This window comes from Pseudophryne corroboree, chromosome 9 (assembly GCF_028390025.1).
Source record: "Pseudophryne corroboree isolate aPseCor3 chromosome 9, aPseCor3.hap2, whole genome shotgun sequence".
In the NCBI taxonomy this organism is placed as follows: domain Eukaryota; kingdom Metazoa; phylum Chordata; class Amphibia; order Anura; family Myobatrachidae; genus Pseudophryne; species Pseudophryne corroboree.
Genome location: NC_086452.1, coordinates 159,559,007 through 159,584,218, shown reverse-complemented (window position 1 = coordinate 159,584,218; position 25,212 = coordinate 159,559,007). Strand labels below are relative to the sequence as shown.

General features: G+C 44.5%; 1 protein-coding gene across 9 annotated transcripts in view; it reads left to right on the top strand.

Moving 5' to 3' along the window:
• The window catches only part of BRDT (bromodomain testis associated), a 351,401-nt gene that overhangs the window by 218,409 nt on the left and 107,780 nt on the right, over positions 1 to 25,212 (top strand). For 8 of the 9 annotated variants that reach the window (XM_063939905.1, XM_063939900.1, XM_063939904.1 and 5 more), the window contains 2 exons: positions 22,680 to 23,045; positions 24,705 to 24,833. The exons of the other annotated variant lie outside the window; for it this stretch is intronic. In XM_063939905.1, coding sequence (XP_063795975.1) covers positions 22,680 to 23,045; positions 24,705 to 24,833 — 495 coding nt within the window. The remainder of the gene's footprint in view (positions 1 to 22,679; positions 23,046 to 24,704; positions 24,834 to 25,212) is intronic. 9 annotated transcript variants of the gene reach the window in all.

The window sequence follows — 25,212 nt, the reverse complement described above, 5'->3', positions numbered from 1 at the left end:
CAGAAACCAGCCTATTGTGATGCCTGTGGTTACTTAAGCATTGGTTTCTTCAAAGTCTCTCAATGTAGTCGGACCTTGAAAATTTGTCGCCAATTTGGCTCAGATTGGGGAAACAGAGGCTCTGTTTGTCCGGTATGCTCCCAACATGATTGGGGCACCTGCGTCTAGGCAGTCTGTAACACGCTGGATCTGTGATACGATTCGGCGTGCTGGTTCTACGGCTGGTTTGCCACTTCCGTAGTTGGTGGAGACCCATTCTACTAGGAAGATGGGCTCTTCTTGGGCGGATGCCCGAGGAGTCTCGGCGGTTCACCTTTGCAGAGCGGCTACTTGGTCGGGTTCAAATATTTTTGCTAAGCTCTACACGTTTGATACCCTGGCTGATGGGAACCTCATGTTTGCTCAATCGGTGCTGCAGAGTCGTCCGCACTCTCCCGCCCGGTCTGGAGATTTGGTATAAACCCCATGGTCCTTATGGAGTCCCCAGCATCCTCTAGGATGTATGAGAAAATAGGATTTTAATACCTACCGGTAAATCCTTTTCTCTTAGTCCGTAGAGGATGCTGGGCGCCCGTCCCAGTGCGTACTGTGTCTGCAGTTATTGGTTTTGGTTGCACTTTGTGGTGTGTCTTCTCTGTCAGGCTGTCGCTGACATTGTTCATGCCATGACATGCGGTTTCTTATTATTGGTTGTGTTGACACACAGGTTGTGTTACATATTCTCTCAGCATATGGCTGTATGTTTTTCATACCGTGGGCTAGTATTCTGTTGAAGGCCATGTTTTGCGGTATGTTCGTGGTGTGAGCTGGTATAACACTCACTGTGTTTGTTTAAATTATAAATTCTTTACTCGAAATGTCCGTCTCCCTGGGCACAGTTTTCTAACTGAGGTCTGGAGGAGGGGCATAGAGGGAGGAGCTAGTTCACACCCAGTTTAAGTCTTTATAGTGTGCCCAAGCTCCTGCGGATCCGTCTATACCCCATGGTCCTTACGGAGTCCCCAGCATCCTCTACGGACTAAGAGAAAAGGATTTACCGGTAGGTATTAAAATCCTATTTTTTCCCATATATGTAAAGTGGGAGCATATGTGTCCACCTAACCCAGAGGGAGAAACTGCCATCTCTTACAAACAATAATACCTAAAATGTACCTGCGTTTGTGAGTACAGACGCTGGTCACACACCAAGACACTTCATAAAGAGTGTGATTAATATATGTAGTTAATAATAAGAAGTCCCACTCTATAGGTAAAAACAAATAAGAATATTACTTGTCATTGAAACATACAATGTTTATTTAACCCTTAAAACAATCAATCTGACACATACACACCAATTCTTCAGAAAAATAGTGCCTACTTTACATTGGTAAAATAAATATTCCCATTGTTTTTTTATTTGACATTAATAAGCAGAGCTGTAACTAGACATGTTGGTGCCCTGTGCCAAAAAGAGAATTGATGCCCCTCATATTGAAAACAAGGACCGTGCACGCTGAAGGCACGCACCCAAAATATATACGTTATGGTAAGAACTTACCGTTGATAGCGGTATTTCTTCTAAGTCCATAGGATAACATTGGGATATGATGAAGCGACAGCGGATTTGCACCAATCGGTCAAAGCTTTTCGGCCTCCCAGCATGCAACGGGCCCGTCCATATATCCCCGCCTCCTGGCTCAGGCAAATCAGTTGTGTTCCCAAAGCTCAAGGCAGGAGCATCATAGATAGCCATAATCAGATGAGAAGAACACACATGCACACCCTTTCGTACAAGAAAGAAGAGTTTAGTGAGTAAAAGGATCCTCAAATCAGGTGCGTCAGGGGATCCCTGTGGATCCTGTGGACTTAAAAGAAATACCGTTAGCAATGGTAAGTTTTTATCATAACGTATATTTCTCTGACAGGATAACATTGGGATTTCCCAAAGCAATTTAGTGGTGGGGACGCTCCTGATTGGACAGGAGAATCCTTCATCCGAATTCAGCGTCCTGAGAGGCAAAGGTATCCATGAAACCTGAAATGCTGAATGTGAACGAATATGGTTGTCTCAAAGATGGCGCTGCTCAGTGAAACCAACGTGGCTGGATAGTGAATTAATATGCTTCCATATATAATAAAATATCTTATTTAATAGAATAACAATGTGAAACAATATATGTCTAAAACATGAATTAAAATATTTTTTCTTTTAAATAAAAGAGATGGCACTCTTTAAAACAGATAAGAGAAATTAGGAAGGTGGAGCATACCGCAACCGGTGAGGAGGAGCGGCAGGTGTTGCTATGGTGCATGCAGAGTAACCGGTTTACCCTGCATCTGGCTCCTAGGCTTCAACCAGTGGTGATGTGTTCATCTCCCAGGTGCAGGTCGCAGGTGGAGTCCGCTTGTGACCTGCACCTGGGAGATGAACACATCGCCACTGGTTGAAGCCTAGGAGCCAGATGCAGGGTAAACCGGTAACTCTGCATGCACCATAGCAACACCTGCCGCTCCTCCTCACCGGTTGCGGTATGCTCCACCTTCCTAATTTCTCTTATCTGTTTTAAAGAGTGCCATCTCTTTTATTTAAAAGAAAAAATATTTTCATTAATGTTTTATACATATATTGTTTCACATTGTTATTCTATTAAATAAGATATTTTATTATATCTGGAAGCATATTAATTCACTATCCAGTCACGTTGGTTACACTGGGCAGCGTTATATTTAAGACACAACCATATTCGTTCACATCCTTGGCATAATGTCTAATGAATGTGTTCATGGAAGACCATGTGACTGCCTTACATATCTTCTGCTGAAGCACCACGTTGTGCTGCCCATGATGGACCTATCTCCCGAGTAGAGTGAGCAGAAACGTTAGCCGGAACAGGGAGGTCAGCTTGAGAATATGCTTCTGCAATAGTCATCCGAAGCCATCCTGCCAGTGTCTGCTTATAAGCAGTCCATCCTCTCTTGTGAAATCCGTAGAGAATGAAGAGAGAATATGTCCTTCTGATGGCACTGGTACGATCCACGTAGATCCTTAAGGCACGGACCACGTCCAGCGATGCATCTCCTGCAGATAGGCCCAGTTCCTGGAAAGCCGGGACTACAATTTCTTCGTTAAGGTGGAATTTAAACCCCACCATAGGAAGATACCCAGATCTAGTTCTGAGGACTGCTTTATCTGGATAAAAAATCAGAAATGGGGAACAACATGACAATGCCCCTAAATCTGACACACTTCTAGCTGACGCCATGGCCAGTAGAAAGAGAACTTTAGCTGCCAACCACTTAAGATCCCCTTTATTAAGTGGTTCAAATGGGGCAACTTGAAGGGCCTTAAGGACTAAACTTAAGTCCCAAGGCACCGTATTAGAAACAAAAGGAGGTTGAATGCGCAGCATTCCCTGGAAAAAAGTACACACATCCTGGCAATTTTCTTTTGGAACCATACAGTCAATGTTGACACTTGCACTCTCAAGGAAGCCACCTTCAAACCTTTATCCATTCCTGCCTGAAGGAATGCTAAGACCCTGGAAATACTGAAAGACCTAGGGTCCATTTTCCATTCGCTGCACCAATGAATATAGGTTTGCCATATTATGTGATAATGTTTAGAGCAAGGAAACCTTTCTCAGCTTGCATTTGTTTGAATTACCTGTTGTGAGAATCCTCTTGACTTCAGGATAGAGGTCTCAAGAGCCACGCCGTCAAAGACAGTCGATCCAGATGTGTGTGATAACAGGACCCTGCGTCAGTAGATCTGGACGTTGAGGGAACAGGAATGGAGCATCCATCGACAGTCTCTGCAGATCTGTGTACCAATGTCTTCTGGGCCAAGCCGGAGCTATTAGTATCACTGCACCCTTTCCTTGCTTTATCTTTCTCACTACCCTGGGTAATAAGGTGATTGGAGGAAACACATAGGCCAAATAAAAAAAACCCATATCACCGACAGGGTATCCACAAAGATTGCTCTAGGATCCTTTGTTCTTGACCCGTATGCCTGAACTTTGTTGTTTTGATGGGACACCATGAGATCTATCTCTGGCAGCCCCCACCTGTCGACTAGGGTCTGGAAGACCTCCGGATGTAGAGCCCATTCGCTTGCCTGAATAGCATGTCGAATGAGAAAATCCGCTTCCCAGTTTTGGACTCCCAGAACGAACACTGCAGACAAGGCTGGATGATGAAGTTCTGCCCACCTTAGTGTATGACTTACCTCCTTCATTGCTTTTTTGGATGTGAGTTCCTCCTTGATGGTTGAGGTACGCTACTGCCGTCGCATTGTCCAATCGGATCTGAACTGGGTTTCCTCGAAGAATGTCCTTTGCCTGAATCAGTGCCATGTATATGGCTCGAAGTTCCAATATATTTATTGGCAGGCAACCTTCTTCCTTGGTCCATTGCCCCTGGAAACAAAACTTTCCTGACATTGCTCCCTAGCCCTGGAGACTGGCATCTGTTGTCAGAATTTCACAGTCTGATATCCAAAAAGGTCTCCCCTTGTACAGATGGGATGTCTGTAGCCACCAGGCTAATGACCTTCTTACTTCCATCGTAAGGACCATAGTCTGCATTTTTATCATCTGATGCGACCCATTCCACTTGGCAAGGATCAGATGCTGCAGAGTCCTCGAGTGGAACTGTGCATACTCCACCATGTCGAATGTTGACACCATCAATCCCATCACACGCATTGCTGCGTGAATGGATAGATTTGACTGTGTAGCAACTCCTGAATCCTTGACTGAACTTTGGATATCTTGTTCAGAGGTAAAATTACTCTCTGAAGGCTTGATTCCAGTACAGCCCCCAAGTGAGTCATCCGCTGTGACGGAACCAGAGCCAATTTTGCCCAATTTATGAGCCACCCGTGCTTCTGCAGATACGTTATTGTCTATTGCAGATGACACAGGAGTAATTCCTGCGACTGTGCCAGGATTAAAAGATCGTTGAGGTATGGAAAAATTCATATCCCCTGCTGGCGGATATAAGCTGCCATTACCACCATAATTTTGGTAAACACTCTGGGGGCTGTGGCTAACTCAAAAGGTAGGGCCTGGAACTGAAAATGCTGTCAGATGATAGTGAACCTGAGATAGCACTGATGGGACTGAGCTATAGGAACATGTAGGTAAGCATCCTGGATATCCAGGGATACCATATGATCCCCTGGCTCCATGGCCAAAATGGTGGAATGTAAAGTCTCCATATGAAACCAAGGTACCCAAATGTATTTGTTCTGTACTTTGAGATTGAGAAAGGGCCGGAAAGACCCATTTGGCTTTTGAACTAGAAACAGGATGGAGTAAAAACCCTGTCTTCGTTGTGCAGGAGGAACTGGAAATGATTACTCCTGACTGAAGCAATTTCTGAACTGCCTCTTGCAAAGCCCTGTCCTTCGTCTCTACCCGAGACGGGCTGGTACAAAAAAACCTTTGAGGAGGGTACTTCTTGAAGGCAAATGCATAACCTAGAGATATTGCTTCCTGCACCCAGGCATCTGTTGTAGACTGCTGCCATATCTGTGCAAACTGAAGAAGTCGGCCCTCCCACCCTGGGATCCCCCAGGTGGAGGCCCACACCATCAGGCTGATGGCTTATTTTCTGTTTTACTAACCGGTCCTCTGGTAGCCCGATGCTTTTTAGTCTTACCAGACCTGTTGTATTAGGGCTGCTTGCCATCACTTTTTCCTTTAGCTTTTCCTTGCTACCGAAAGGGTCGAAAAGCTGGAACATTAGGTTTGAATTTGTATGTGGAAGGAAACTTTAGTTTCTTGGAGTCTGCTTCTGACTCCAAAATATCTGTCAATTCTTTACCAAAAAGAATATTTCATGTAAATGGCAAGGATTCCAAAACGTTCTTAGATTCTGAGTCAACTTTCCACGTACAGTGCAGTAGCGGATCTTGCCACGGGCAAGCAGGACTTTTGCCCGGGGCGCCGCCTTCCGGAGGGCGCCAGCGCCATCCGGAGGGCGCCGCACCATGGCAAGACCCGCTGCTGCTGTGCCCCCCGTTGGTCGCTCTGTCCCGCTGCCGCTGTCCCCCGCTGCCCCCCGCTGTGAAGGGAACTAGACGCGTAGCGTCTAGTTTCCCTTCATGGAGAGGACCTTTACTGTGCGGTGTGCGATGACGTCATCGCGCACCGCACAGCAAAGGTCCTTTCCACGAAGGGAAACGACGCGAGCGTCTAGTTTCCCTTCGTGGAAAGGACCTTTGCTGTGCGGTGCGCGATGACGTCATCGCGCACCGCACATCATTTCACTACTGTACAGGGGGCGTAAATGGCCACGCCCCCCTGTACGAAGCCACGCCCCCTTTGCCCGCCCGGGGCGCTGGAAGAAGCAGAACCGGCCCTGGTACAGTGCCTTGCTAAAGTATTCATCCCCCTTTGCATTTTTCATGTTTTGTTGCCTCACAACCTGGAATTAAAATGGATTGTTTGAAGGTTTGCATCATTTCATTCACAGAACATGTGAAGCAAACAACAAATAGGACAAAATAACAGAAAACTTCAGCGTGCATAACTATTCACCCCCCTAAAGTCAGTACTTTGTAGAACCACCTTTTGCGGCAATTACAGCTGCAAGTCGAGTTGGATAAGTCTCTGAGCTTGCCACATCTTGCTACTGGGATTTTTGCCCATTCCTCAAGGCAAAACTACTCCAGCTCCTTCATGTTGGATGGTTTCCACTTGTGAACAGCAATCTTCACGTCTGACCACAGATTCTCAATTGGATTGAGATCTGGGCATTGACTAGGCCATTCCAACACATTAAAATGTTTCCCCTTAAACCACTCGAGTGTTGCTTTAGCAGTATGCTTTGGGTCATTGTCCTGCTGCAAGGTGAACCTCCTTCCCAGTCTCAAATCACAGGCAGACTGAAACAGGTTTTGCTCAAGAATATCCCTGTATTTAGCATCATCCATCTTTCCCTCGACTTGAAACAGTTTTCCAGTCCCTGCTGCTGAAAAACATCCCCACAGCATGATGCTGCCACCACCATGTTTCACTGTGGGGATGGTGTTCTTGGAGTTGATGGCATGTGTTAGGTTTGCGCCAGACATAGCGTTTTCCTTGGTGGCTGAACAGTGACATTTTAGTCTCATCTGACCAGAGTACCTTCCTCCATACATTTGGGGAGTCGTCCACATGCCTTTTGGCAAACTCAAAACGTGCCGTCTTATTTTTAACACTAAGTAATGGCTTTTTTCTGGCCACTCTTCCATAAAGCCCAGCTCTATGGAGTGTACGGCTTATTGTGGTCACATGTGCATATACACCAGTCTCTGCTATGGAACTCTGCAGCTCCTTCTGGGTTACCTTTGGCCTCTGTGCTGCCTCTCTGATTAATGCCCTCCTTGCCCGGTCTGTGGGTTTTGGTGGCCGGCCCTCTCTTGGCAGGTTTGTTGTGGTACCATGTTCTTTCCTTTTGAATATGATGGATCTGATGTTGCTCCGGGGGATCATCAAAGATTTGGATATTTTTTTATAACCCAACCCTGACTTGTACTTTTCAACAACTTTGTCCCTGACTTGTTTGGAGAGTTCCTTGGTCTACATGGTGTGCTGCCTCTTGCTTAGTGGTGTTGCGGGCTGTGGGGCCTTTCAGAAAAGGTGTGTTCATACTGACAGATCATGTGACACAGGTGGACTTCATTTCACTAATTTTTTAATTTCTGAAGGTAATTGGTTGCACCAGATCTTTTGAGGGGCTTCATAGCAAAGGCGGTGAATACTAGTGATGTGCACCGGACATTTTTCGGGTTTTGTGTTTTGGATTTGGTTCCGCGGCCGTGTTTTGGATTCGGACGCGTTTTGGCAAAACCTCCCTGAAAATTTTTTGTCGGATTCGGGTGTGTTTTGGATTCTGGTGTTTTTTTTACAAAAAACCCTCAAAAACAGCTTAAATCATAGAATTTGGGGGTCATTTTGATCCCATAGTATTATTAACCTCAATAACCATAATTTCCACTCATTTCCAGTCTATTCTGAACACCTCACACCTCACAATATTATTTTTAGTCCTAAAATTTGCACCGAGGTCGCTGGATGACTAAGCTAAGCGACCCAAGTGGCCGACACAAACACCTGGCCCATCTAGGAGTGGCACTGCAGTGTCAGACAGGATGGCAGATTTAAAAAATAGTCCCCAAACAGCACATGATGCAAAGAAAAATGAAAGAAATTATATGCCAGTAATATATCAATAGCAATGGCCTACTGTACCGTACTGCTATATATTATGTACTGGTGGTCAGCAAAATTATGCACTGTCCTCCTACTATATATACTGCGCACAACTAAAATGCACCACAGGTATGGATGGATAGTATACTTGACGACACAGATGTAGGTAGAGCAGTGGACTACTGTACCGTACTTCTATATATTATATACTGGTGGTCAGCAAAATTATGCACTGTCCTCCTCCTATATATACTGCGCACAACTTAAATGCACCACAGGTATGGATGGATAGTATACTTGATGACACAGAGGTAGGTAGAGCAGTGGACTACTGTACCGTACTGCTATATATTATATACTGGTGGTCAGCAAAATTATGCACTGTCCTCTTACCATATATACTGCGCACAACTAAAATGCACCACAGGTATGGATGCATAGTATACTTGACGACACAGAGGTAGAGCAGTGGACTACTGTACCGTACTGCTATATATATACTGGTGGTCACAGCAAAATTCTGCACTGTCCTCTTACTATATACTACAATGCAGCACAGATATGGAGCGTTTTTCAGGCAGAGAACGTATAATACTGGTGGTCACTGGTCAGCAAAACTCTGCACTGTCCTCCTACTATATAATACTGGTGGTCCCCAGTCCCCACAATAAAGCACACTGAGCACAGATATTTGCAGCACACTGAGCACAGATATGGAGCGTTTTTCAGGCAGAGAACGTAGATATTTTCAGCACACTGAGCACAGATATTTGCAGCACACTGAACACAACAGAGAACGCTGCACGTCCTCTCCCTATTATCTCCAATGCACGAGTGAAAATGGCGGCGACGCGTGGCTCCTTATATAGAATACGAATCTCGCGAGAATCCGACAGCGGGATGATGACGTTCAGGCGCGCTCGGGTTAACCGAGCAAGGCGGGAGGATCCGAGTCTGCCTCGGAACCGTGTAAAATGGGTGAAGTTCGGGGGGGTTCGGATTCCGAGGGACCGAACCCGCTCATCTCTAGTAAATACATATGCATATGCTAATTTTTATTTATAAAAAAATATTTTTTATATACATTTTTCTCATTTCACTTCACCAGCTTAGACTATTTTGTGCATATCCATCACATAAAATTCAGATTAAAAAATAAATAAAATTACAGGTTGTAATGTAACAAAATAGGTAAAAAGCCAAGGGGGGTGAATACTTCGGCAAGGCACTGTACGTAGCCAAACTGCTCTGCGAGCAGCTATTGTTGAAGCTGATGCCCTGGAGGCAATAGTACCCATATCCAATGCTGCTGCTTCCAAGAACATTGCAGCCTGTTTTATATGTGCTATATGGTATTTTTGCTCTCTTGATACCATGGAAAAATCCCCTTCCAATGCATCAGCCTCGGCAGCCACTGCCTTTGCCATCCAAGCTGAAGCCATAGCTGGTCTTCCACTGAGCTGAGACCTTCCTCCTCCTCTTCGTATGCCGAACCAGAGTTTATTGAGCTTTCGTTCTTTAATGAATCCTCATCTGAAACGTGTAGCCTGTGAGGGTGAAGATTTACTTACCACTGGCTTATTAGCCTGTTTCATTTGAGAGGCTGCTGCTGGAAGTGATAAACCGCAGGTGGGAAGCTGCATGTAAGGGTTAATCGTGTAACCTATCCCTGGTACAGGCGTTGAAATTATCCGCTCAGCCATACTGGATAATGTTTGTGCAAACAGCCCAAGGAGGATCAACCTGCACCTGAATCTGCCTTGTATTTTTCAAGAGACCCTGGTGAAAGCTAAAACAATTTGCACACAAACCATCCTGAACCAGATCCTGAAAGGTTAACCCAGCTTTGCAAGACAAACATGATATGAGTGTTGGTGTTGCTGTTAGTGTATCTTCCTCACCTTTGCCGCTTTTAAACATGATAAATAATCAACACTTACACAGTGTACTACACAATTTGTGACTGTAATCACACTATGCTTTTTAAAGTGACATACAATCCGACCCTACCCTGCTATTCACCAGCATTGAGGATCGGAATAGAAAAAATCTGACAGAATATATAGTAAAGTCAGCAATCACACTAGCAGTCAGTCACATGTTATACATTAGTATAATGAGCAATATGAGCACATAATCAACTACAAATACATTCCAAGTATGTAGGAGAACATATTACTGAATCATGTTTAAAAAGATCTACTGTATTCAGACGCATAGCGAAAGAAACAGTAGTAATAGTATACAGACTTGTATGCTATAGGCACTTATCTAACTATTCATACTCAAAAGGTAGATGGAGACTTAGTGCTGTATTAACCGTACTCAGTAGAGTGGGATACAGGGAGACTCACCCCGATTCCAGGACTAATCAATACGTTTGCGAACGCTGAATGGATCCAGACGCTACTAGTGTACACTGCCGCTCCATGAACCTATAGTGAACACAGGCGCTCAGTGAACACAGACGCACCAGTCACACAGCCGCCTATGCTGCGACTGGGTCCCCTTTGTATACAGCGTCTCAGACGGAAGCAGGAAAACAGTTCATGGCAGGAGACTCAGAGGAAACTGCTCATGAACCGGGGGGAGGGGCAACCAGGAGAGCGTCTGACTCCCCACTGCTGACATCAACCCTAGGGATTGCGGCCTCATACTATTCCTGGAGCCTATGATCCCTAAGGCTTAGCACTGGTGCACCCTAGGTGGAAGCCGCATCAGCGACTGTTTCGTAGTCTCCTTCCAAAGCAGTGCGGTTGTGTCCGTATTCCCCTTCTAAGCGGAACCGATGCCTTACCTTCTCCCGTGCTCCGGCCAAAGCCCGGTAACGTCTGCTGGACCTGCTAGTATATCCGACACAGACGCCCACCAAAACAGCAATGTACTCGTAGGTAAGCGTTGTCGCGACCCGGCGGAGAGTTGTTGGAGCGACTCTAAGGTACGTATGAGACGCTATTTAGAAAGATCACTCAAGCTCCTTGCTGCGGTGCACTCATCTCCGAGCCCAGTGTCACACTAGAGAACCGATAGAGGAGGGGAGGCAGAGGCAGCCCAGCCATACGTATCACTTGTATCGGCAACGGGCGCCGACGGCGTTTGTTTCTGATGATAGCAGGCTGGATTAGCGGCCGTGTCAGCTGCTGGGAATCACACCGGCTGCACCTCCCTCGATCGAAGCCCTCAGTGTAGCTGTGTAGGCTCAGTGCACAATTTGTATGGAGTCCAGTCTTCCCTCTGGCCAGCCGTCCCCAAATGCTTAAAGATGTACCAGCCCATGGGGGCAGATGTCGCACTGCCCCCGGCCCAGCCTGCCACTGATCACTACATAACTAAACCTAAGAGTGACAAATGAGTGCAATTTGCTTCATTTCATAATATTTGCTCAATAAGAAACTTGTGGCCAAAGGTGCTGTGACGCATGTGTTGATACTGTAGGGGTGCAGTGATTCAAGAAAGTTTTGGAACCACTGCACTAAGGGCCTGATTGAAAAGTGGATACATCAGCTTTTTTTCTGCAGTACGATCATTGTCTGTTTGCATATGTCGCCTGCTGAGACGTCCAATGGCAGCAGCACTATTCTGTTGTGGCATGTGCTTCAACACACCATCGTTGCACCTAACCTATCACAAATTCAATTTCACCATCTAAACATGGCGCTTGTGTCATTGCAACTACATCTTCAGACATAGTCGCTGCCCGTGACATGCCTGCATCTGAAAAGCCACCCCCCCCTGTTACCTCCCTGGAACACCCACTGACCACCTTTCTTCAAGCTAACTTGATCTGCGTCTCAGGGCGTAAACAATCAGGAAGCATGCCCCATGCAGACTTAAAATATCGACCGTTTGCATCTGACATCACCACTGCATTAACCTTGGAATCATACCGTGTAGTCCAAAATGGTCCAGCAAAAGATCCCTTAATTTTGATTTCTTGGTTTCACATAGCAACAACAATCAGTGTCACATGGTTGGTTGATGCATTATGAAACTGGAGGGATAGGTGCTAGGAGAAGCCTCCAAGAAACGAGAAGAGGTCAAATGCAAAGAGACTTTAGATAATAAACTCATAAAATGTATGCACTTACAATTGAGCTAAATCAGGCGGACTTTGGACATTTTAGCAGTTCTCTTGACTTTTCGGATAACTTTTCCCGTGTCCTGGAGGCAGTTTAGCTGGAATGAACTACAAGTGGCAGCAGTAAAGTGTTGAAATACCTTTAATATCACATTTGTCAACTTTGAGAGAGGAGATCCAGATAGGAGCATCATGGTTGTGGCGTTATAATGCCAGGAGGTTTGTCTAGTCTTGCGGGAGCCCAGGCGAACTTCAACGCATTGTGAAGTCTCTCCTGCATTCTGAGAGAGTGAGTGTGTATAATGGGATCCGGTCTGAAGATCGACACTGTCTAGGTCGACAATGTTTAGGTCGGCCACTATAGGTCCACAGTCACTAGGTCGACAGGGTTGGAAGGTCGACGGGGTTTCTAGGTCGACATGTGCTAGATCGACAGGTCAAAAGGTCGACATGTTTTTCACTTTTTTTTTAATTTTCATACTTCACGATCCACGTGGACTATGATTGGAACGATAACCTTGCCCGAAGCATGGCGAGTGAAGCGAGTCATACGAGGGGACACGGTGCACTAATTGGGCTTCCCGGTCACTGTACGCAGAAAACTACACACAAAAAAACACACAAAAAAAAAACCTCATGTCGACCTTTTGACCTGTCGACCTAGCACATGTCGACCTAGAAACCCTGTCGACCTTCCAACCTTGTCGACCTAGTGACTGTCGTCCTATAGTGATCGACCTAGACACTGTCGATTAGATGATCCACACCCATGTATAGTTAGCATAGATTTAAAATATAGATACATACAGTTGTTTGTTTTTTAAGATATATAGAGCACTTTGGTGCTTTTTCCAGGCCAGACCATGTAGACAACAAGTAAACTGTATCCCCTGCAACACCATTTCGGAGTACAGTATACTGTAGCACTTCTATCTCACATATCAGATGCAAAATTCCATGCATAGCACTGGCCATAATCCTATTTGACTTATTGATATTTACAGTACACGCCATTGCCTAGGAGATTGCAAGCCAATTAGTTCTATGATAGGTTTAGCTACAGTAAATCCCAAGATTCAGGTAGCCAATGCTTATAAATAAACTAATGTTGATGCCTATCTATTGTAAGTAACATCTTTGTATAAGCGGATGCATACTAAAATCTCAACATTGGGGGTTATTCGGATGTGCTTCTGTGTCACAGAGTACAGATTATCGGTACTTTGCGCATGACCCATTCGGCGTGTCTGCCTGTAATGGACGCCTCCTGCTGCATCACCATACAGCGCTATCACTGCTGCTTCAAAGGAAGTGATAGCAACTCCAACCACATCTGAATCAGGACCATTGTGATAAACATTATAAAATGCAGCATGTTCTGTTTTTGTGTTGTCAACATTTCTCTTACGTCCTAGAGGATACTGGTGTCCATTTAGTACTATGGGCTATAGACGGGTCCACTAGGAGCCATGGGCACGTTAAGAATTTGATAGTGTGGGCTGCCTCCTCCCTCTATGCCCCTCCTACCAGACTCAGTTTAGAAAATGTGCCCGGAGGAGCCGGTCACGCTGAAGGAAGCTCCTGAAGAGTTTTCTGCATTTATTTTATATGTTTGTTATTTTCAGGCAGGGCTGGGTGGCACCAGCCTGCCTGCTTCGTGGGACTTGGGGGGGAAACGGCCTAACCTCTTGATGGCTTAATGGTCCCGTTCCCTGCTGACAGGACACTGAGCTCCTGAGGGACCTATTCGCAAGCCCCACCACGGCAAGCGTACAGTCCCACAGCACGCCGCCACCCCTAACAGGGCCTGAAGAATGAAGAGTGGTGAGTACTGAGCCGGCGTCCCAGCTAGCGGGGTGCCAACCATTATGGCGGCATGAGGGTACAGAGACGCACGGCTCCTAAACGGGACGGAATGCTTCTCCGGACGCAGTACACAACTGCGTCCCCTTACACTGTACACAGTACCCATACTGGCACAACAGCCTTAAAACAGTTTTCTCCATTTTAAGCACCAGATTCCTCAGCCAGTATAAAAAAAGCGGGAAGACCGTGCGCCATTGAAGGGGTGGGGCTTCACTGAGAGTATCCAGCAGCTCACCAGCGCCATTTTCCCTCTGCAGTGGACACAGACGCTGACTGACAGGGACGTGCAGCTCCTCCAGTGTGACTCCAAATTACCTCAGCGGTACCAGGGGGTCATAGCAGGGGGGGAGCGATTACTAGTGTACTAAGTCCCCTATCAGGCATTAGCGATAAGGGCGCGGTGGGGGCTGGCTCCAAACATCTGTGTCTCCCTGAAGGGCTCTTTGTGGGTTAATTGTGCTTAATCTTTCCTGTGTGTGTGTGTGTGTGTGTGAGTGTGCTGTCATATTACATTATGTCAGGGAAAGAGTGTGTGTCTTGTACCGCAGAGTGTTCCCCTTCACCGGGGGGCTCACTACTGGGTACTCAGGGTTCACAGGCTAGCGGGGTTGAACCGGAATGGGTTAATTCTCCTAAGAGAGTGATCTCAACTCTTTCTACAAAATTGTCCCGCAATGAGAAAGAGACGCAATACTTGAAATAGACTGTGGATGAGTTTATGAACAGAGACTCAGTCCCCAGGACATCGTCTCAGTCCCCTCCCATTTGTCCGCGAAAGCGATCTCTGGCCCATATCCTGCAGTCTGACTCTGACAGGTCAGACATGGAGAAGGGGGAGGTGGACTCAGAGGGGGGGGGGGATGCAGCTCTGTCACAGGGAATAGAGGCTCTTATAGAGCCTATCAGATGTTCTGCATTTCCTGATAAGGTGTCAGAGGAGTGTGAGGAATCTTATTTTAATGTAAAAAAGAAGTCCTCAGTCACTTTTCCTGCGTCAAAGGAATTGAATACCCTGTTTGAAGAACCATGGGTTAATCCTGATTAGAAGTTTCAGATCCCTAAAAGGTTTCTCTCATTTTTTCCCTTTCCTCTAAAGGGGAAAATCCACAGATAGTGGACGCATCAGTTTATAGGCTGTCACGTAAAATTGTATTGCCTGTTCCTGGTGCAGCCTCCCTGAAAGACACGGCTGATCGTAAAATTGAGACTACACTCAAATCATTGTACACTGCTGCTGGGGTGGCCCAAAGTCCCACTATTGCATATGCGTTGATCACTAAAGCCATTGCAAAATGGTCAGGTAACCTAATTGATGGGTTAGAGTCCTTATCTAGGGGGGATGCTGTCTTATTCCTGCAGCATATACAGGACTCTGTGAACTTTATGGTGGAAGCCATAAAGGAAATAGGCGTGCTTAACGCACGCACCACCGCTATGGCAGTGTCGGCATGCAGAGGCTTGTGGCTACGCCAGTGGACTGCTGACGTGGATTCCAGGAAAGGCGTGGAAGGCCTACCATTCACAGGAGAGGCCTTGTTCGGAGATGCATTAGACAAATGGATCTCCACAGCTACTGCGGGTAAGTCTACGTATCTTTCTTCCGCAGCCCCCCCCCCAACCAAGAAGACTTATTCAGCTTCTAAGTTACAGTCCTTTCGGACGGCCAAGTTCAAGGGCAAATCCATAGGTGCCTCTTCGTCCTCCAGAGGCGCAAGAGGTAAACCACGCAAACCAGCAACAGCTGGTGCTCAGGAACAGAGCTCAGGCTCTGCTTCCTTAAAGACTTCAGCATGACGGTGGACCGCAATGCCTGGAAGGCTGTCAAGTGGGAGATCGCCTACAATTCTTCAGTCAAATCTGGTCAAATTCGTGCCAGCATCCCTTAGTCATAAATCTTATTTCCCAGGGCTACAGACTGGAGTTCCAAGAGCTGGTGGGAGGTAACCACATTGGAGAAGTATTTGGAGGTAAATTTGATACCAAAGGGGTTAAAAATTGTAAAACCTCCTTCCTTTGAAACCACTAACGAAAGTTTCCAGGAAGAATGGAATAAGATCCTTGATTGAATTAATAATTAGAGAAAGGGGGAATACCCTTAAACAATTAAATCATGAGATTAATGAGTTACACTCTCTGGTACATCCTTATAAGGAATTAGAGGATTTCCAGGTATACGAGAAGGAACTCTTACAAAAAATTACTAAGAATACTAAGGAATTAAGGGAAAAGAAAAACAAGAAATATCAAAGAGATATGTTGGGTTCCCAGGAGGGGATTAAGGGGACCCTAAAAACAAAACTAGAAACCCCCAATAAGCAAACTCATAAGACTAACATTCAGGGAAGAAGAACTCCAGCATGGCGTAATCCTAATAAGAGACCTAGAAATCGAAATACATCTCCTTTCAGGTCTTTCAATAATTCGAACTATAATCGGAGGGACTATAGGAATAGAACTAATTTTGATCAACAGAAACCAAATAAATTTGGATCGAGGAGGGATTATGATAATATGAAACGGGAATCTTGAAAAAAAACAATATTCTGTGAGATCACAACAATTACGAAATTGGCCTAAACAAGCCAATGGCTATAGTCCCATAGTGTCCAATAGATTTGAAGGATTAGAGATAGATGATCCAGGGACTCCAAATTATTTTAACACCTCTTTTTTAGAGTGGGATCAGAAACTATCAGGGAGAAACAGAATGTAAAGGTATCGCATAAATCTTATAGGGGGAAAAGAGCTGGAAAAAATAGAAAAAGAAACAGACCACATTTGAAAGAGACACATCCCCTAGAGAGCCAGTTAATTGAGAAGACACCACCAACTAATGAAAGTGTCAATAATTCCTTAGTAGAGACAAAAAATGTAAATTTGTCAAAAAAGAACTAACTACCCATGAAATACAAGTCTTACAAAAAGGTTTCGACCTGTTTTTGAATGTGCAGAAATTTACTTGCAAATTGACTGTGAAGCGCCTCTTCCTTAATAGAGAAAAGGGGAATGATCCAGCATTCACAGACAATTCCTGTAGTCAAACTAACTTTCGCACTCCATCTACATTTAATCCCATTTTCTGTAAAGGGAGTTGTATTGATGTTTTTAATAAGGTTGTAACGGAGGAAATAGAAAAACTGGTGAAAACTCAGCATGTAACAAACAAAAGGAATAATTTAAATCTTACCAAAAAACAGTTTGCTGCATTAAAAACTCTACGAGAGGATGATTCAATTGTTATTAAGCCTGCTGATAAGGGTGGAGGGGTGGTCCTTATGGACAAAGCAGCATATGTTGAGGAGGTATACAGACAATTGTCTGATGATACTACCTATAAAAAATTAAAAGGGGACCCTACCCTGAGGATTATAAAATAGTTAAATGAATTCACCTCTAGGGCATTAAACTTGAAAATAATCTCACAGATGGAATTTGACTTTATTAATATTAAGGATCCATGAGTCCCATCAATATATGTATTGCCAAAAGTCCATAAGGACCCCCTCCACCCGCCAGGCAGGCCCATTATTTCAGGCTGTAACAGTATAACTAGTAATCTGTGGGCCTATATAGATTTTTATTTGCAGCGATTGGTACAGGGCACTAAAGCATATCTAAAGGATACTCGTGACATTCTGCACAAACTAAATGCATATGAATGGCGGGAGGGTGATTATTTGTGCACCGCCGATGTGGGATCTCTCTACACTATTATAGACAAGGAAAAGGGAATAGCTGCTGTCTCTCACTTTTTGGATTTAAGTTCATTGGGAACCGAATTAAAAAACTTTATTTTAGAAAGTATTAATTTTATTTTAATTAATAACTACTTTATATTTGAGGGTTCCTTTTATTTACAGAGGATGGGCACTGCCATGGGTACTAGGTTCGCCCCCAGCTATGCCAACTTGTTTATGGCCCACTGGGAGGAGCAGGTGGTGTTTGGTGGGGCCATGCTGGGGGCGAGCCTGGTGCTCTGGCAGCATTTTATAGACGATATTGTCTTTGTATGGAGAGGTGATATGGAAAGTTTAACCAGTTTGTGTAGCACTTTAAATACAAATGATGCATCAATAAAACTAACGTTCGACCTTAGTCAAATATGCATACATTTCTTGGATTTAGAAATATATGTTGATGCCGGTGTCTTAAAAACTCGCACCTTTAGAAAGGCCACTGATTCAAATAGTTTCATCGAGGTCTCTAGCCAACACCATCCTAATTGGCTACAATCTATCCCCTTTAGCCAATATATACGTATTAAACGTAATTGTACTGATATTTCAGTTTGTAAACAACAGCAGGGTGACCTCTCAGAAAGATTATTGGCAATGGGTTATTCAATGGATACTTTAGATAAGGCTAGAAGAAGGGTCGATAATATGGAAAGAACTGATTTATTGAAAGTGGAGAGCTCAAATGGAGAGGAGAACAAATTCCAATGGGCTTTTTCAAGTCAATTTAGTGCTAAACACAAACAGGTTGAGGCCATTTTTAAAAGTAACTGGAAATTACTTAAACGGGACTTTTTTTTGGTGAAAGTAATACCGGATAAGCCCATATTTATTTACAGAAGGGCACCATCATTACAAAACCAGTTGGTGAGAAATAACTTAGAAGTCAACCCTAGGCAAAGCATTAGGACAAAGGGGTTCCACCGCTGGGGAGACTGCTTGATGTGCAAAACAGTCAAATCTAAGGAAAGAAAATTCACCCATTTAGATATTAATGGTAGGCAAGTGGAAATGAAAGAATTTATTTCATGCCATTCTAGAAATGTTATATATGTTCTGGAATGTTCATGTGGTAATTTTTATGTGGGAAAAACCACTAGAAGTTTAAAAATTAGAGCAGCAGAACATATCAATAACATCCGCAAAGGATTGCTCACTCACACTGTGTCATCCCACTTCAAAGAGTATCACGAGTCTAAGGAGTGCAGAATAAAAGGTTTTTGGGGGATCCAGTTAATATTACCCAATTGGAAAAATAAAAATGTGGAGAAACGACTATCTCAAGCTGAGATGAGATGGGTCTACCACTTGGACACCCTGGTTCCCAGGGGATTGAATGGGGACTTCGAATTGAAATGCTTTTTAACCTAAATTTAATTTTTATAATGTTACTGAAATGCACTTCCTTACAACTCCTGATACTCCCTTATATGGCGAACGTTTAATGTCTTAAATAGTGTATTTTTTTACATAGTATATGTTTCTAATTTATGGATCTCTCAGCATATCACCTCTTTTAACCTCATGTTTCCTATTTTTTTGAGGTATCTCGATTCTACTCAAAGGACACTTTATTGGTACATTCCTGGCTGGAATATATTTATTTGATATTATTCGTGCTGGCGAATGTGTCCATAGTTTTAGGTAAAGTAGGAATACGTGCTGAATTTGTCTGTCTGGGGCTGCTTGAGAATACCAGCTGTGCAGTGGAACACAGAGTATACAGGACGGAACACTACTTCCTGACCGCGATGACAACTTCCGGCCGGTGGAGCGCACCGGCCATGAATGGAACGCACAGCTGACCCGGAAGTGACAGACGGTTTCTGAACTGCGTCGGCGCGGTGACCAGCGAACCGATTAGCGGGGATTGAGTACAGGTGATTGTTTGTATTAGTTTAGGGTATAAAGAGGGAGTTAGGAAAGCAGTCTGATACGCTTCTGACGAAGGACAATGCTGTCTGAAACGCGTTAAGCGTACTGCTCTTCCACTTGATACCATCCCATCTCAGTGCTGCTACCTTGGATATCCTGCTGTTATCTTGTTCCGGAGCTCGGTACAGCCAACCCACACACAATCAGGGATAAGAGGATTCTCCAAGTCTGTTGCTGCTATTGCCTGAGAGGGATTCTTGCTATGCGCTTTTATCTTCTATGTTTGTAAGTGCATTTTTGTCATTAAACCTGTGTGTTTTTAAAAACGATAATTTGCACTATTATTCTTCCTATTGTGTTCCCCTTTATGAGCAAAACAACAGCTCTTACACTATATGAAGGGGACACATTCTGTTGCAGATTGCACATTACAGATGTACTTGGAAAACACTACCAGCTAACTGTGAAGTTGATACATCTTAAAAAGACTGTATTATCCTCTTTTTATTTCCCACCTTGTGGTGAATAAAGGGTGAATTGGTTTTATCTTTGGAGCGCTTGTGCTCTATTTTCTGAATATTCCTTTAAAATTGTATTTACTTGTAGTGCAGGAAGGAAGCAAGACTACAGCTGCACCATTGATTGTTTTGCGCAGACTGTCTCTGAATACTTTATTTCTATTAGTCCTTTCGGACGGCCAAGTTCAAGGGCAAATCCAGAGGTTCTTCTACGTCCTCCAGCGACGCAAGAGGTAAACCACGCAATCCAGCAACAGCATGTGCTCAGGAACAGAGCTCAGGCTCTGCTTCCTCAAAGACTTGAGCATGACGGTGGACCGCAATGCCTGGAAGGCTGTCAGGTGGGAGATCGCCTACAATTCTTCAGTCAAATCTGGTCAAATTCGTGCCAGGATCCCTGAGTCATAAATCTTATTTCCCAGGGCTACAGACTGGAGTTCCAAGAGCTCCCACCTCACAGATTCTTCAAATCAGGCTTGCCAGTTTCATAAGAGGCAAGTATAAGGGGTACTATGCCAACTTGTTTGTAGTACCAAAACCGGACGGTTCGGTAAAACCAATATTGATCCTCAAGTCGTTGAACCCGTACTTACGAGTGTTCAAATTCAAGATGGAGTCTCTGAGAGCGGTGATCTCAGGTCCTGAGGAGGGGGAATTCCTAGTGTCTCTGGATATCAAGGATGCGTACCTTCACATTCCGATCTGGCTGCCTCATCAGGCTTACCTATGGTTTGCACTGCAGGACTGTCACTACCAGTTCCAGGCCCTGCCATTTGGTCTCTCCACGGCACCAAGGGTGTTCACCAAGGTGATGGCAGAGATGATGTTTCTACTCCGCAAACAGGGAGTGAACATAATTCCATACCTGGAAGATCTCCTGATAAAAGCACCGTCCAGAAAAAGGTTGCTGGACAGCATTGCTCTCTCAACCAAACTTCTCCAGGATCATGGGTGGATTCTGAACTTTCCAAAATCTCACGTAGAGCCAACACAGTGGCTCCCATTCCTGGGAATGATACTGGATATGGAGTCGCAGAAGGTGTTCCTTCCATTGGAAAAGGCATTAGTGATCTAGTCGATGGTTCGGGATGTCCTGAAGCCAACCCGGATATTGGTGCATCTATGCATTCGCCTTCTGAGGAAAATGGTGGCCTCTTACGAGGCTCTTCAATACAGAAGGTTTCACGTAAGTAATATTGGTTCAGGCGTTGCTGTTCCTGTTTCAAGTTTGGTTAGCTTGGCTTTCCTCTTGTGTGTGCTGGTTCGGAATCTCACCACTATCCTTCTCTAGAAGTATGTCCGTCTCCTCGGGCACAGTTTCCTACACTGAGTCTGGTGGGAGCGGCATAGAGGGATGAGCCAGCCCACACTATCAAATTCTTAAAGTGCTCATGGCAACCCAATTTGTCCGCCTGAAAAAAATGCCTTTTCTACCAAAAACACACAAGATCAGTGAAACCTGTATGTTTTCGTGGGAAACAGCCAGGTTTTCCGCCAAGGCATGAGAAACATAATCCCTGATAAACTGCGGCTCACAGTGGATAATTGAATAGCCCCGGGGTGTGACAATTATCCATGATCACTGACTGCGGGCAATTGAATTACCCCTTAGTGTTTGTGTGTGGGGTGGGAGGGGGCAGTTGCAGAGTTAGGGATAACACCCAGACATCAGAAAGGAAGACATCAGAGGAGGCCGCCTATCCTGGTGAGGAGAAGGAAGGGATGAGATGTCAAGGTAGATTGACTTAATCTCAGAGGTAGTGGGTGGGAGCAGGACTGTAGGAGGGCTCAGATGTATTTTGTACACGCATGATGTCACGTAACAAGCTGAAAGGGGCACCTTGCTGTGGTAGATGGGCATCCACAATCTGATAAAAATGTGCAATAAAAGTCAGTTTTGTAAACTGATTATTGCACTAAGTCTGTTTATAAAATCTATATTTGAATTTTAGCGCTTAACAATCACCGGGGGAGCAGGAAGTTGGGCACGTACCCTTTGTTACAGCTATGGAGGGGTAACAGGATGAAAGTAAAGGTGACAAAGGAGAGGTGAAAGTTGGAGCACTGGAAGCAGATGAAGTAGGACTCTTGAGCTGACCTTTAGAAGAAAAGAATTTGATGGGGGAGTAGTCTGCAAAAGCATAATGTCTTCCAGTGGTGCTTAGTAGAGCAAGAACACTTTCGGAGAAGGGTGGTCAGACAATAACAAGATAGGGAAGGGGACCATCCTAGATTGATAGGTAATAGCTGGAGCAGCAGAGTTCATAGGCAGCGGTGAGGTTATTGTCATGGTAAACACTTTTACTCCTCCTTGGTATGAGAAATGATTTTTGATAATGGCTGTTTTGTTTCCTTTTTGTATATTAAAACAAGATTTACACTGAAGAATATGAAACGAATGCCTTATTTTTAATGTGTGTTTTAGGCATCAAAGGGTATCAAAAGGAGAGCAGACACTACAACGCCTCCTGTCTCCCTCATCTCAACGAGTTGTGAGTCCTCTCCAGCGGTGCATGAACCAATGCAAACCCAAATAACTCCAAGATCTGAGAAACCTCATTTGGACACACCAGTCAAAGAGCTTCCAGATTCTCAGCAGCAAATTCAATCTATGTCTCATAATCCCCTATCTGAGCAACTGAAACACTGCAATAACGTTCTAAATGAAATGATGTCCCAGAAGTATGCTAGTTGTGCCTGGCCTTTCTACAAGCCTGTGGACTCGGCATCATTTAATCTTCCTGGTTACAGTGATATGATGAACTGTCCCATAGATCTGGGAACAATCAGAGTAAGTTTGTCTCATATTGTATAATACTTTCATTACACAGCTAGAGGGCACTGCAGTACAACATTGGTATTTTGGTTTCAAACTGCATTTCTATCCATTTACATTTCGCAAAGAGGGCTCAAATTAAATCTATAGGCAATCTGTATAAAGTGCAAACAAATTTAGCATGAATGATGACAAAAATAGAAACAGTCTTTTTTTTTTTTTCTTCTTATCCCTGAGCAGCCAGTTTAATTTAGGATTGGAGAATTCTTGATGAAACTGGGAGAATGCTCTTTTGTGGTACTTATTGTACAGTTCTTGGGAGATCATTGGATCCAGTAAATTCCCCTCTTTTAATTGGGTAATCATCATACATTTAACCAAACCACTTCAGCTCTGTGAAGACATAGGACTAAAATTAAACACTTGGAGGTTTGTTCATTACAGACATACAGTAGGTGTTGGAACAGACGGGGGGTCAGGAGGGCGGCTCGCGCCTCTCCCAATATTTGAGAGGCACTTGTCAGTGTACTGGGTGGCGAGGCGCAGTGTGGCGGCCACCTTGCCTGTATGGTTGTCCTGCCAGAAAGGATAGGACTGTATTCTTTCCCCAGTGTATGTTTCGGGTAGTCATTAGGTCGACCACACTTAGGTCGACAGTCATTAGGTTGACCACTATTGGTCGACATGGTCATTAGGTCGACATGGTCACTAGGTTGACATGTACTAAGTCGACATGAGTTGTTTTTTTTACTTTTTTGGGTGTTGTTTTCTTGGTAAAGTGACGGGGAACCCCAATTAGTGCACCGTGTACCCTCGCATGGCGCGCTTCACTCGCCATGCTTCAGGCAAGGTTACTATTCCCAATCGTAGTCCTCATTTAACCAAACCATTTGGATCATGAAGTATGAAAAAGTAAAAAAAAAAAAAAAATGTGAACACTTATATCAACCTTTTTCCTTGTCGACCTAATGCATGTCGACCAATAGTGGTCGACCTAAGTGTTGTCGACCTAATGACCGTATCCCTATGTTTCTATGCTTTGGTTTTCAGGGTTATCTTTATTTTGTCATGATCTGCTGTGACAGCCCTGTTATTGAGGCTCGGAGAGCCAGACTATGTGGCCTGCACTGGCTGCCATCTGTTCTCTACTTCTGATCCTGATGAGCATAAACATTAATATAAAAATGTTCTGAATGCAGACGCTTTGTTAGTGCATGTTTAAAAGATTTATAGCGCTTTTTTTCCACGTATAATTGTGGTTAAATAAGTGGCTATGGTGGCAAAATATACATTTATCTAACACTTGTGAGGGGAGGGGGAGATCGGGTTAGGCACTACATGACGGGTCAGGGACAGAGGGAGCATACTCACTGGAACTGCCGCTCCAGCAGTTGTCTGCGCTGACACCTGCAGGTCAGTCACTGCTGGGCCACCAGGGATGATACTGTATGTTGACATTCTGACATGTCAACATTTCATTCTTGTCTACATGACGAATATCAACATGGTCAAGTTGTCAGTATGACCATGCTGATATTATGACTGTCAGCATATCATACCACTTCCCCATCTCACATATTAAGTCTGTGTCGCAATAACCTTTTTAGAAAAAAAATACTTTGGTTTATCCTTTTTCTTTGCTTGTGATACTGGATTCCTCTGTTTTATATGAAGGATAAAATGGAGACTGGGCAGTATAAAGACACGCGGGAGTTTGCATCTGATGTTCGGTTAATGTTCATGAACTGTTACAAGAACAATCCCCCGGATAATGAAGTGGTGAACCTGGCGCGAAAGTTACAAGTCGGTGGCTTTTATTCATTTATATCATTGTAACCAGAGGCATCCCTACTACATATGCTGAGTGGCTGGTGTGTGTGTGTGTGTGTGTGTGTGTGTGTTTTTGTTGTTTTCGTGTGTGGATGGTGGTGGGGGTAGGGGGGTTATGTTTTGTAATTCATAAAAGCTGATACAGGAGGATTTCACACACACTAATGCTGGGTACACACTGGGCGATATAACAGCCATTTGGTCAAACAGCCGAATGAACGGGTCGGCGGGTGTTTACCAATATGTCTGTGAATGACGTCATTCACAGACGAATCGTGTCAGCTCTGCTGCACAGCCAATGCCCAATATATCTGCAGATATATTGGTGCATCTGGCTGTGTCCGTCTGTACA